Here is a 13,520-nt window from a genome sequence, read left to right as displayed (position 1 = left end):
ACTACTGTTACGACAGTGCTTCACTGTTGCTACAGTCAGTGAAGGGATTGCTTGCTGCGCCCCGAGACATGTCCCTGGCAGCCTAGGGCCTGCCTATGCCCCTACCAAGCGGCGTATATATAATCCTCATTAGTTACACACACCAGCTCCTGTATGATTTTTTTAAACCGAGGCGAAAGATTTGCCTCATTCATTAATGAAGAAAGGAAGAGAGTTCATAATGCAATACATCGGCTCCACAACATAGCCCGTCAGAGAAGATACAACACCACCAAAAAAAGTAGGACTACTCTCGCGGCATGATGCTGGCACTCAGATGCCTAGCCCCTGCAGCCAGTGACGAGTCTATGGAGTAAATGGAGAGTAGGCTCAACTCTAATTGTGTCATTGAGATGGGCTGGGAAGCACTGCGTTGGGCCTGATATCAGGTAGTGAAAAAGAAATTACCCCTGTTGAAGGGGCAGGCTCAAGCCTGTTAAAGCATGCCTAGTAGATTCGCCCCTGCCTGCGGCGATCCATAGTTTGGCCTTGTCCTAGGTGAGCTTGAGAATGTAGAAGGGAGGTGTGGACGTCTTTCTAAACACTCCAGCATTTCTCTCGTTCCAAACAACCCAATACACAAGCATTGTGAGGGAAGCCATGGCTTTCCGGTGCGTAGTATTGGCCTTCGACATATTGATCCATCAACTCTTTGTGTTCTGCTCCGCCGCCCTCCTATATGAATTTTGACCATGTCATGGATGACCCAGACTATTTATGGGTCCCACCAAGATGATGTGTCATCCGCGTGACATCAAAATCGGGGCCTCACTTCACATGATTGGAAGACGTGCCAAGTTAACCGCCGATGAGCGTACGGGTAATGCTAGGGAATCCATGCGTCCTGTGTTTTTCCATTCCAACGGGATACTAGCTATGCTAATAGATCCCTGATGCCCATGCATTCAACGTTATTGTTAAGAACGAGAAGGAGGAAAACTCTGATCCATACAAAAAACAACGGTGGTAATTCACAAAAATAATAGCAATGGTGGGAAATTGTATTTACGAAGAAGAAAAGGAGCAGTAATGGGATTTTACCAAAAAAGAAAGGAAAAAGGGCCGAAATTAATCTGGATTTCTTTTTTTTCCTTTTTTATGTGTATGAGACTGTATATATTGTTAGTTGCACGGACTTTATATATGTCTTTTTTTTGCAAGTGGACTTTATATATGTCTGATCGACTAGAAGAACTATATTTTTGGCAAACAAAGACAATGAGAGTATGAAAGGGTAGCTTGAGAAAGGAAGGTGTACTACGCGGATAGAACAACACATGCAAGTTAATCGCCGATCGCCGATGAGCGTACGAGTAATGCAAGGCAATCCATCCGTCCTGATCCATGCCCGTACATGCAACGTTATTGTCGACAACGAGATGAAGGAAAACTCTGATCCATAGAAGAAAGAACGGTGGTAATTTGGAAAAGAAAAGAGCAATGGTAGGAATAGTATGTACAAAGAAGAAAAAAGCAGTAGTGGGATTTTACAAAAAAATTCCGCTAGAAGGAGGGCTCGAACCTCCGACCTTGTGGTTAACAGCCACACGCTCTAGCCAACTGAGCTATTCCAGCTTGGTTGGCTAGTTTTACTTACAGGCCTACTAATTCTGTCCGCAACTTGTCTTTTGGCCTCCACATCAGTTGCGAGGTTTGAGCCTGCGCTGGCACAAGTGAATGGAGTATTCTGTTGTGGTGGCACGTGTGAAACTATACTCTTAACATCTCACCCACTAAACGAACCTGCTACACAGCTCTACGCCATGTTGGTTTGTTGAGGGTTGCAGCTTAATCTGGTTATGTTTTCATTCAGGAGAGTACGGGAGGAGCTGCTGGAGGTGATCACCTGGGCGCAGCTAGGCATCCATCACAAGCCGGTACGAACGTACATATGTCGATCAAATAAACAATAGTCCAGCAACATAACTGAAGATGAAAACATGCTCACAAAGCAACATACCGAAAATCTTCAGGTTGGTCTGCTAAATGTGGACGGGTACTACTACTCGCTGCTGACCTTCATCGACCAGGCCGTGGGGGAAGGCTTCATCAACCCCGCCGCCCACCGCATCACGTCTCCGCCCCACCGCCACCAACCCATGGAAAAGCTCGAGATGCAACTTGCACATTACTTAATTTCATATTTTAGATGTTATTTTATTACATAATCTTGGTCAAACATATACACAAGTTTGATTTGCATGAAAATCGATACATCATACACTCTAGAGGGGGCGGGGGGGGGTTACATATAGCTACAAAATAAGTGAAACATTGTCCAGCTAATTAATCGATTCAGTGTGTCACAGTCACAGCCAATCCTGATTAATTTGATCGTATACTTGTGCGTCATTACTTGATCCCTACTCCCTAGGGGTATGTGTCTTACCATCCAGGCTGGACTGAGCGACGGATGTCCTAGAATTCCAATCATCGAGCAGACATTCGCCATTTCTGTCTGCGTGATGCATGCATGCAGATCGAAGGAAAATTTTGCTGAAGGTTAGCATAAAATAAGAAATAGCTAGTTCAAATTGCACTCGATCGGTTTCGATGTAGTAGCCAACTGGCCTATGGGCTTCTTCTTTCTTTTTGCGATAAAACTTCCGTCTATTCTTATTTAATCATGGCAGTACAACCATCATCAGAAATAATTAAAATTACATCCAGATCCGTAGACCGCCTAGCAACTACTATAAGCATTGAAGCGAGTCGAAGGCACGCCGCCGTCGTCGCCCCTCCCTCGCTAGAGTCGGGCAAAACTTGTTGTAGTAGATAGTCGGGACTTCTTCTTTATTTGACAAGGGGTGGTTTTTATTGTCTCAAAATGAAGCATCAAGAGGAAGTCGGAACTTCTTCTGTAAGGGTGTGGTCCGTATGAACTTTGGGTAGGAAGCTAGGAGTCAACCTTTATATACCTTGATTAAATCATCAATAATAGTTTCAAAGATCCAACTGCCCAGATGGACTGGACTAAGTGTTCCCTCAAAAAAATGAAGCAAGTGCAATTCTTGGATCTTGGCAATAAATAACTATCTGCATTGGTAGAAATCAAAGCTAGAGATAATCCAGTTATTCCAGGCAGTTGTGAAAGAATTTAAATTCCAACTTCAAGATATACCTTTGGTGAAGCCGATGTAGCCCAAAACAGAACCGAGTTGGTTTTACCCAAAGCCCAAAAAAATGGCCCCTGGTGCAGCTTCACTAGTCGGCTTTGTCAGTGGCAGGCCTCTCAATTTTGCCTCCTACCGGGCCACGATGCTGCCACACAAAAAAAGCGCACACAATACTAGGAGTGGAAAACAAAAATCTACCTCATTGTTGATCCGAAAAAGAAGAAGACATTGGATCGACTTCAAGCACTTCCCTTAAACCAAAATGAACTAGTAGGGATGAATCCAAGGTAAGACCAGGGATGATGCAAGCCTGACAACCAACCAGCATCATGATATGTGAGGAGATCACCTCGCATGTGCTGAGATGAGTTCGGTGCTGCTCTAGCTCCAGAGTTCCATTGGTTCTTGCATAGCAAACACTGGCAAAGCACAGTGTAAGTCAGGGGCACTGCCCCCCCACGGATTTTGCACATTTTTTAACAAGAGGAAGAAGGTCATCGGGTACGTGTTTGTGACACTCGTTGGTGTGATTCTCTTCAGCACGCTTGTTTGCTACTCGGTTAGCAAGCTTCCGTAAATGCGGCGACCTAGACGCAGCGACATGGCACGAGGCATGTGCCCCCCGCTGTGCTATGGAAATATTGCCCCGAGACAATAATAAAGTTATTATTACTCTATTTCCATGTTAATAATTGAGTTTATATTTCTATGCTATAGTTGCAATGGATGTGAGATTCAACTGAAAAACTATTTGCACATGTGGAAAGATAAACACCAATCGAATCCCTAGTGAGGCCTCTTAACTGGCTCATGTATTTTTGATGGTCGTGTTTTCTTAGCCATGAGCATAGTTAATGTAACAAAAATGTTGACAATAGTGAGAACACAATGTTAGAGTAAAGATGATGTTGGACAGACCAAACTTACAAAATACTCTAAGATCACGTTGTTGTCGGTATTTACTTATCGTGCTTAGACCATGAGAATATCGTAAACCTAGATGCCGGACGTGCCCCGGGTACTCGCGTGTTTGTTTTCACGACATGTCGGCCCACCCACGCACGTACACGGTGCGACAAGTTGGCGTGGTCACAACTGGCCGGCCCACGGCCCTCATGGAGCTGCGCGTACGCGAGAGCATCGCATGACACACGGCGCAAGTATGTACGCTCCCGGAGATCATGCTCGCGCGGTGCAATTTTCCATTTCGTTACTGTGCAAGTGAATCTGCTCTGTCAGGCGCAGAAGACGCCTCTCAAACTTGATCAAAATCCAAACTGAACCATCAATCACATGATCTAGGGCTGCTTTCACTGGGATAAACTCAGTAGGGTCATGATCTTAGAGCCCGCCACCATGCCCCGATTTGTTCGCATGCCACACGGGGGGGCGTATTCCGGCGGCTCCTCCTCCTCCGCCGCGCCCCATCGTGCCACACTCCGGCAACGGCTGCGGGTCGGAGGACGGCGAGATGGATGCAGCAACACTGCGGCAGCGATGGCCTCTCCCTGCCTGCTGGCTGTTGAATTCAGATACATGCAGCTGAGACCAAAATGTACATGATCACGACTTGAGTTTCATAGATGTGCTAGACCCCACGCCTAGAGCTAACGCTACAAACAATACTAGAAGTGTCATTTTTTTCCCACCAAAAACTGTATCTATCTGCTCATCACACGTCACCCCGGCCCGGCCCGGCGCGGCGGCATATGGTACATCACACGAAGGACCAGTTGACGAAGCACAAGGCGAGGCAGTGGACGCTGCTGTCCTCGCCGAGCACCTTCCACGCCACGGCCTGGTCGAAGGACACGTGCCGGCCCATCCCCGACATGCACACGCCTGATGGCAGGTACACATGGCCCTGCAAGTACACGGCAAAGCAGAGACATTGCATATTCAGAGCTTGAACTGAAGCAGAATCTGCAGTGCAGGTAGGTGGCATTGGTTGTCCAGCTCGAAAAAGACGGTTAATGGGCGAACTGGATCAACTTGGACATCCCTGGGAGCAGGGGAGTTCAATGTTGTGTGCAGTGAGGGCTTTCATGAAATTTTGTGAAATGTTCATTCGCCAACGGTACAGTTTGTGGAAGAAAAAAAGGCCGTGCTATGTAATAAAGGGCGAGAAAGCAGTTGTACCTCTTCCACCAATTTTGAGATCTCCGAGAACAATGCTTTTCTTCCAGGCTCATCAAAGATCTTGTCCAGTGTCAGGTCTTGTAAGGCGACGAGGGAAGTTTCCAACATGTCAAGACCTGCCTTGTTGGCGAATGTGAACACGGGTACTTCCTAATAGAATAGAGGCCATTACAGAATTTGTTGTCAGAAAATCTACTAGAGACTTAAGAACTGCAGCTATGAGAGAACATAAATAAAATCATATGGGTTTGTTAGCATGTCAAAGTTTATGAACCATGAGGTTCTCTGCCCACCACACAGGCCGCGGGAAACCTCAACTTTTCTGTAAGATTCACAAACTCGAAGGTGGTGGTTCACTGGAGCAACCCCTTGGAAAATACTACCTCCGTTCCAAACTATAAGACATTTTTTCAGTTCATTTTGAACTGAAAAAACATCTTATATTTTGTGATGGAGGTAGTTCTATATAAGAAAAAACCCACCGCAGCAGCCCGGTCAATACACGAACCAGCTACAGAGTAAGTACTCCAAAGTTGTCATAATTCTCAGAAACAAGCAAGTTACATGCTCATCTAGCAATATACTAGTATATCAGTTGTTATTAAATTCGAGTATGCATTCAGACATTGGTTGAGTGGTATATTTCTAATAGTAACTAATTTCCTTAATCAGATAAAGATAAATTGATGAACATAGAAGTGGGAACAGGCTTGAATTTTTCTGCTGAGATTCTTCAGATACCTTAAATGAGCAGCACAGGATAGCATCTTGGTAGTGCCATAGCATCTTCAACAATGCTTCCCCAGCTACATCTGATTGAGTAAGTAACTCTACCCCTAGATGGTAACTGTGTGGACAGCAAAATTCTATCAGCTTGTAAATGCCATGGAAAAACATCAAAAGCAGTCGGACTAAGACTGATGCCACAGGAAGAAAAATTACAAATACACTTACTGATAGCTCTGGCAAATCCACCGAGCAAGTGTCGCTGCTTCAGGAAGGCCAGAGAGAATCCTCTGCCCGGCATTTAGACCAGATTGAGATGGAGAGATAGCAATCGACACTCTTTGAACAGCAGAAACAATGCTACGAACGTACTGACGGGCCATAGCTGCAACACTGTCTTGAAGATGCAGCTCATAAGGGAATTGAAAGGCGATTGTCAGCACAGATCGCACATTACAATCATCTGGAGATGCACCAGAGGCTTGGGCTGCAGTGGAGCCTACTTCAAGACTAGATGCCAAATCCAATGTCCTGCCAGAGGATACAACGTCCTGCATGGAATATGACGGTTAAAAACTTCTTTTAGATAAGGGAAGCACACATTTCTCCTGGACTCTGCATCAAGGATGCACACAGACACGGGCCCGATGGATAAAAACAAAGTACACAAAAAGTATGCATATAGTGGAACAGAACTCTCAGCAATCATTGACCAAAATCAAGGAACTCTTGATCAGAACATAGGAAACAGGGAATAAAAGAAAGATTTTTTTTGCATATATTTGAAGGATTTGTGCAAATAAATTATCATCCAAGAAAATAACAGTATCCCACGAACAATTTTACACTTGACCAGGGTTAAGTTACAGAACAAAATTAAGGTCGCCAGTAAAATATCTAGTAATAGGCATCCAGAATACATTACAGTTTATTGCATCAACAGAAACATATAGCAAATAAAGCACATGGTGACCTACAGAACGTTAGAACAGGGGAGTAATGTGGGTGGAAACGCTTAACTGTTTTCATATCAAGTGGTATAACACGAAAGCCGGATGAAACCAATGGAGCATCATCTGGAAAATCATCAATTGGTGCAAAGACAAGCTGGAAGGAGGATCCCACAGATTTCTCATCTATTCCTGTGCAAAGCTGAAATACCCAAAAAAAAAAGATGATACAACAAGAACTCAGTACAGTATAAATAGTTTGCGGAATGGCAACCCTTCCAATTGAATAAAGGAATAGTAGAAATAGCAGACTTCAAGATCACATTAAGCCAAATTTCCCCGAAATAGAACACTTCAAAATCACATTAAACCAAGTTTCCTCAGGAAATCACATTGACCAGGATATTGGCATTCTTGTAAAAAGTTTTGCACCTTTTACTCCACTTAGCAAAATATACAGTATCAAGCTACTTGGTATAACCAGACATCCAGACAAACATAGTTATGTTAGCGGTTACTTTATAGGCTAAGATTTGCTAATATGGCATAGTGAAACAGAGGCAAATATTAACGAGCTGCAATACTAGACAGAAGATATAAAGTCATCTTTTAAGTAAGAAATCACTGATACGGTGTTAATATGATGCTAGTAAACGTCTTTCCCAAATAATGTAGGACACACCAAACAAACATAGGGCGTAATGAGGTCCAAATTCCCACCTGAAGCATGTCGATATCCCTTGAAAGAAGAACTTCATCATGACTAAGAGGTTGTCCCTCAAGGCGAACAACTTCAAGAATCTGCACATTATTTGCTTTTTCTCAAATTAACGAAGTGGTGTGGTACACATAATATGGCAACGGAAATATCGAGAATAAAACTAACTAGTTATGTGCAATGTAACAATATCAGGGAAAATAAAAGTAAGTAGTTTATATATACCCTAAAAAAATAATTTACATAAAAGTAAGTAATTTATATATACCCTAAAAAATTAATTTACTTTTAAGTTTAGGTCATTATATCAATTAAAGAATAGTAGTAATACCAAATTACTCACAAAGTCACAAATGAAACAGCACAAGATTACGACAGAAACATCAATAAATGTACCTCCTCATTCTCTACTGTGTGAGCAAGTGGCATGATGATCTGGCTCCCAGAAAATCTCATTGGACGCAGCCCAGGGAACGAACATGTGCTTGTTTTCACTGCTGAAGCCAAATATGCATCCATACTGTAATCAGCCCACTCAGATCTATGTTCCCTCAGAAATCGAACTAGTATCGCAGGTGGGACACTCTACAATATCAAGTAAAGGAAGAAAGATGTAATATAAGAATTTAACTCAGTTGATCTAAAAGTTTCTAAAATCTCAAAAAATGGGCAGACTAGTTTTAAAGCACTCAAATCTGGCACAGCCATACATACATTCATTGAAACTTAACTTCAACGTGCACAGCCATACATACATTCATAGAAACTTAATTAGGATCTCAATATCAAATGTAAATAGATCTGAGCAATGTACTATGTGCATGTGCATGTGCATGGTGAAGTGTTGAACCACTAAAAGAAGTTTATGTTAGTACAAAATAACAAAGATAACCCAATTGCAACATAATGAACTAAGAGCACCCTTACCTGCAGTAACATTGATGCCTTGGCACATATAGTACCTCCAAGGGCTTCAAAAGCATTAACACCATTGCTGACGTTCCTAATTTTCTTAGTTGAGTTGCAAGCAACGACTACATCTTCAATGCCATCTCCAGCCATTATGGACCAACCATCATCATTGAAACCACTGATGGCATCGTTAAAGCCTCTAAAAAAACGTAAAAAATGGCATTGGAAACATGTCAATAAGATGCACATTAACCGTTGAAAGAGTAACAGTTGATCCAAATTCACCTGCTCAGCCTTTGACTAAAGGTCCGTAGTACTGCAGGTTGCCTCCCCAAGGCATACACCACCTCACCGCTTGTTTCTTGAGCAATTTGTCTGATGTGGCGGAGTGCCTTGATATGTAGTGCAGTTAGTAATTTTTAGTATGAAGTATAGTGCAGAGAATGAACTCCCAAGATCTCCTAAGGACTTAAAATCGTAATCATTTTCACCACATATCAAATATAAAACTTCAGAGTTCATGAATAAGTGGTTTTTCCACATAATGAGGAGTTTGTAATCAGTACCGATGCAATTTCACATGCATAGATAGAGCGGAGCAAAACTTTGCAAGCACTAAACACTCACCGCAGTAGTCATTTTCTGAGCAACTACCCTAGAAGACTCATAAAGCGGACGAAGCACTTCAGGAATATTCCATGCCTGAAAGATGGAAGAAAATCAAATGTTTAATGGACATCACAAAGAAACAGTCATACATTATTTCCGAAAAATAAAACTACATCAAAATGCAAACATAAGGATACATAACAGGGATCAGACCTCAAATTCCAGATGGTCCACTATATGCACAATGGAACCTCCACCATCACAGGGGCGAACTAAATATCCGCTTGGAAGCATTTCAGCTCTTACAAACTGCTGTGCAGAAGCTGCACTTGGACCACCCCCAGAACCACTCAAGGATCTCTCGCAGACCTTAAGAGATGGAAGAATATTAGCAACAGGTGATATACCTAGCTCACATTCAATAGAGTTAAAATAAGTGAACTTAGTGCTCATACTCATACATACCACAAGACTGCCATCTTCCACTATGGTTGTATACCTTAGAGTCCAAAAATCACGTGCAGGTACTAAAGTTGTTGGAGCATACAACTGCATATAAAAACAAATGGTAGAGTTCACAGCAGGAGCCATGTGCATCAGTACATAGGCGGAAGAAACAATTCAACCAAAAATGGTTTAACGCTGACCTGTGTGTAAACAAGTTCAATTGTTCCTCCATTTGCACCTGGTAACACTGTGAAGACTTCCAGGCTTCGACAATCACGGAACCAAGATGGTCGATCTTTCAAGATCTCTACAACCTGCATAACACAGTTCTATCAGATACAATTTCTTGATTACCATTACCAATTATAAGTTCTATTTTTTTTGCGGGAAATAGCAGTTTGATTTTCTGCAATTACTTAGTAGACAAACTATATGTATGTTAAACAACCTGAGTGGTCAGTGGAACTCTCCAGGAGCAGTGGAAAAGGAGACTATTCAAATTTAAGGCGTTAAATATTCATTCACATTCAGATCAAACTGCATTACAACCTACTAATGTGAGGAGGGCATTCTATCTTTTGTACCACAGCCTAAGTGATCAGAGAAAACTTTCGGATGCAGAGGCCGGGGGAAAACCTCCTTTTCAAAAAAAAAAGTGATCAGAGAAAAATTTCCAGGAGCCTGCAGAAGAGGACACTAAAGGCGTTGTTGCTGCAGAAGAGGACACTAAAGGCTTTGTTGTTTACCCCAACTTGTTTGGGACTAAATGCTTTGTTGTTATTGTTGTTCTTGCTGCATATAAGAGGACACTATTCAAAGTTAAGGCCTTAAGTATTGAATCGTCTTCCGATCAAACTTTACTCTGTCATGAATAACTAACAGATTGGCAGCAATGTCTTCCATGGCATTTGTGTTTCTTTAAGCCACAACAAATCACCATATGCACACAAAAACTTAAGTCTAAAAGCTAACTAGCACACAAAATACTTACCCAGTTACCCCAGATAAATATTGACAGAAAAACGCTTGACATAACATAAATTTCAAAACTAAGCACCAAAAAGCAGTAAAACACTTACTTTTGTTGGTTCTAGATTCACCAAACCACAGGCACGGGCAGCAACACCACGGCAACCGTGTGAAATGGCCACGATACCAACCGAATCCGGACCAGGCTAACATCATGAAAACAGAGCATAATTAGCATATCTCTGAACATGTTAGTGTTAATCGCAAAAAAAAAACAGAGTTGGCATGTAACCTTCATCCCAGGCATCTGGACCCATTCAATAGCTGTCCCAGTAGCCTTCGAGAGGAATTCTGTCAAGGTCTCCTCTGCAATCGAAAGGAGCCTGGAACGAGAAAATAAAGCCAGTTTCAGGAAAGGGAGATTCTGAAAAGGTAAGGTCAGCAGCAAGAATTCTTTCCTAGCTACCCGGGGCGATTTTCTTACCCAGAAGGGTTACTTGCATCCCTTATAGGGTTTTGAGGGGTGGTCACATTTGATTCACAGCTTGCATCATTTGCCATTGAAGTCTGTATTCAATCAGCAGATGTTATCAGGAAAAGTACGGTAAACGTACAACAATCTGGTTAGATTTCTAACATCCCAAGGACTCTAGCCTCTAGGTGGTACACCTACCTTAAAACATATACCAACTTCACTACTAGTACACTGCCATACTCATTTATTACAAGTACAAAGCATCATATGAAACTGAACTGTCCCTCGCATGCCATGTGCTATGCAAAGAGGGATGTTAAATGCGTAATTGTGTGTTACATCATGCAAAACCAAATGTGAATAAACAAGATTCCAGCGTGACACCTACAGCCCAACAACAAAGACTTACATTCTGCAGCTGCTGCCGCACTTGTGCATTCTCATGAACCAGCTGGGAGACCTGTTTCTGGAGACGTTCGTTCTCTTCCATAAGAAGCTTATTCATGGCCGACACCTTCCTGTTCACGGACTCGAGGCGTGAAGACTCTTTCCGCAGCTTATCTCGGCACCTGTAACAGCCAAGCGCAATCATCCACCTTAGCACAATATAAAAAAAGAAAAAGAAAAAGGAAGATAATAGACTTGATACAGGTGAAATGCAGCAGCAGATAAGCAATTGACATGACAATTTCTCTGCATGTCAAAACAAATTGTCATGTTCACAACAGCAATGTAGCAGTTCACAGCCCTACATTTTTACAAGAATACCACCATGGCATATATTCTGAACTGACAGGGCATCACTCAGGAGATACTAAAGTAACCAGAATTATCAGAATTAGCAGATTCTAGCTAGAATTTTTGTTATTACCTTCTGTTCTGGAACCAGACCTTGATCTGCCTCGCCTCGATGTTGGCAAGTATGGGGCACTCGCGCAGCAGCTGCTGCCTGCGCGAGGACGTCGGCTTGGGGCAGTCGGCGTACACCCGCTCGAGCGTCTCGACCTGCTCCGGCGTGTACCGCACGTATTTCCCCGAGTCCATCCCGGCTCCCCTATCAGAGCCGCCGCCGTCGCTGCTCCCCCCTCGCATCGCCATCGCCGTAGCCATTGATTATATTGCTCCCTCAACAAATGGAGGCAGTAACCAACCAGTAGCCTGCTTCTCCCAAGCCTTACAACCGTCGCAGTATTTGCACAATGTGCTGATCTCCTTGAGCTCGGACACTTGAATCTCCAGCTCACGGAGATCCCTGCACCAAAAATAGGATGGGGATAAACATCGTTTCCGACCAGAATTGCGGCGGGGACTGAATGAATGAAATGTACTCCTGTACAGTAGTGCCCAAGAAAACAAATGCAGGGGAACTGAATTGAATCGTACAGCACGCTTCAACAAACAAACAAAATTGGTAACTCGTGAAGTTGGGAGATAGTACTGTAACAATTAATGGCGCGCGCAACGAGATCCGAAAATGCAGGACGAAATTGGTGAAGCCGGGTTCCCAAATCAGGGAGAAAACAAACGGTGAATGCGGCGCTATGCTAGATCACCCCTCTACAATGGGAGCGAAGCGTAGAAATCTAGTGTGCGTATTTATATGTAGTACTAGTGGCCGAAATTGAGTGACCTCCCAAAAAAAAACTAGCGCGTCGACGGGGACCCGAAATCAAAATGCGGCGGCAATCCGCGGCGCGTCGCTAGATCCCGGGCAGAGAGGCCCTCACCTCGGCTTCCGTGGCGCGCGTGGGCCGGCGCTGGGCTGGGCGGAGCAGCGGCGCCCGGAGACACGACACCTCGCCGCTCACAGGCGCCTCCCTCCGCCGCCGGAGAGCATCGGGTCGGAGCTGCTGGTTGCCAGCGCAGCCGCCGCCGAAGAAAAGAAAAACTCGGCTCCTCGCCGCCGGGTAGGGCCTCTCCCTCGCTGGGCAACACTGGGTTGGGTAGGTTTGGTTGCCACGGACTGCGGCGTCGTAATTGAGGAGCGAGAGAGCGAGATGGAGGGAGGGATGGGAAAAGGTGACGGGTCGACAGCTTTAAAGCCCGGTACGACGGGACGGGACAGCGACGCGGAACAGCACCGCCGCAGCCTCTCTCTCTCCTCCCGCTGTCGGAGGAGAGAGAGAGAGGAGGGAGGCGTGGCCACGGCTTACTCTGGGTGGACCAGGCGCAGGTGGTCCGCGCCCAGGCCGGACGGACGGACGAGGCAGAGAGAACTCCGAGCTAGAGCAACTCCAACCGGCCGACGCAACTGTCCGTCCGTGCGTGTTCGTTTAGGTCAAAACAGATCAAAGTGCAGGCCTAACACGTAGACTCAAATTCAAACCGTGTCTATTCGGTGTTCGTCTGGACGCTTTTTAGGCCTAAATTTACGCCTAGTTTGTGTCCACGCAGACACAAACGAACAAGGCGCGCGTCCT

At 44.2% G+C, this 13,520-nt stretch overlaps 1 protein-coding gene and 1 non-coding gene across 2 annotated transcripts; both read right to left on the bottom strand.

Moving 5' to 3' along the window:
* Positions 1-1,540: 1,540 nt before the first annotated feature.
* TRNAN-GUU (transfer RNA asparagine (anticodon GUU)) lies at positions 1,541-1,614 on the bottom strand. Its single transcript has one exon. It is a non-coding gene; the product is annotated as a tRNA-Asn (tRNA).
* A 3,013-nt stretch (positions 1,615-4,627) lies between these two features.
* Positions 4,628-13,269, bottom strand: LOC109747397 (homeobox-leucine zipper protein HOX10). Its single transcript, XM_073497252.1, has 19 exons — positions 12,828-13,269; positions 11,972-12,304; positions 11,510-11,669; positions 11,110-11,192; positions 10,918-11,008; positions 10,736-10,831; positions 9,857-9,970; positions 9,675-9,758; positions 9,423-9,578; positions 9,228-9,302; positions 8,886-8,992; positions 8,616-8,799; positions 8,085-8,273; positions 7,691-7,771; positions 7,041-7,172; positions 6,249-6,571; positions 6,036-6,141; positions 5,295-5,444; positions 4,628-5,019 (listed from the first exon to the last, which is right to left on the bottom strand). Exons 2-19 carry the CDS (start codon positions 12,208-12,210, stop codon positions 4,873-4,875), a joined length of 2,517 nt encoding a protein of 838 aa, XP_073353353.1. The 5' UTR covers positions 12,211-12,304; positions 12,828-13,269; the 3' UTR covers positions 4,628-4,872.
* Positions 13,270-13,520: the final 251 nt, after the last annotated feature.

This window comes from Aegilops tauschii, chromosome 4 (genome assembly GCF_002575655.3).
Source record: "Aegilops tauschii subsp. strangulata cultivar AL8/78 chromosome 4, Aet v6.0, whole genome shotgun sequence".
NCBI lineage: Eukaryota > Viridiplantae > Streptophyta > Magnoliopsida > Poales > Poaceae > Aegilops > Aegilops tauschii.
This window is presented reverse-complemented; position numbering and strand designations above follow the sequence as displayed.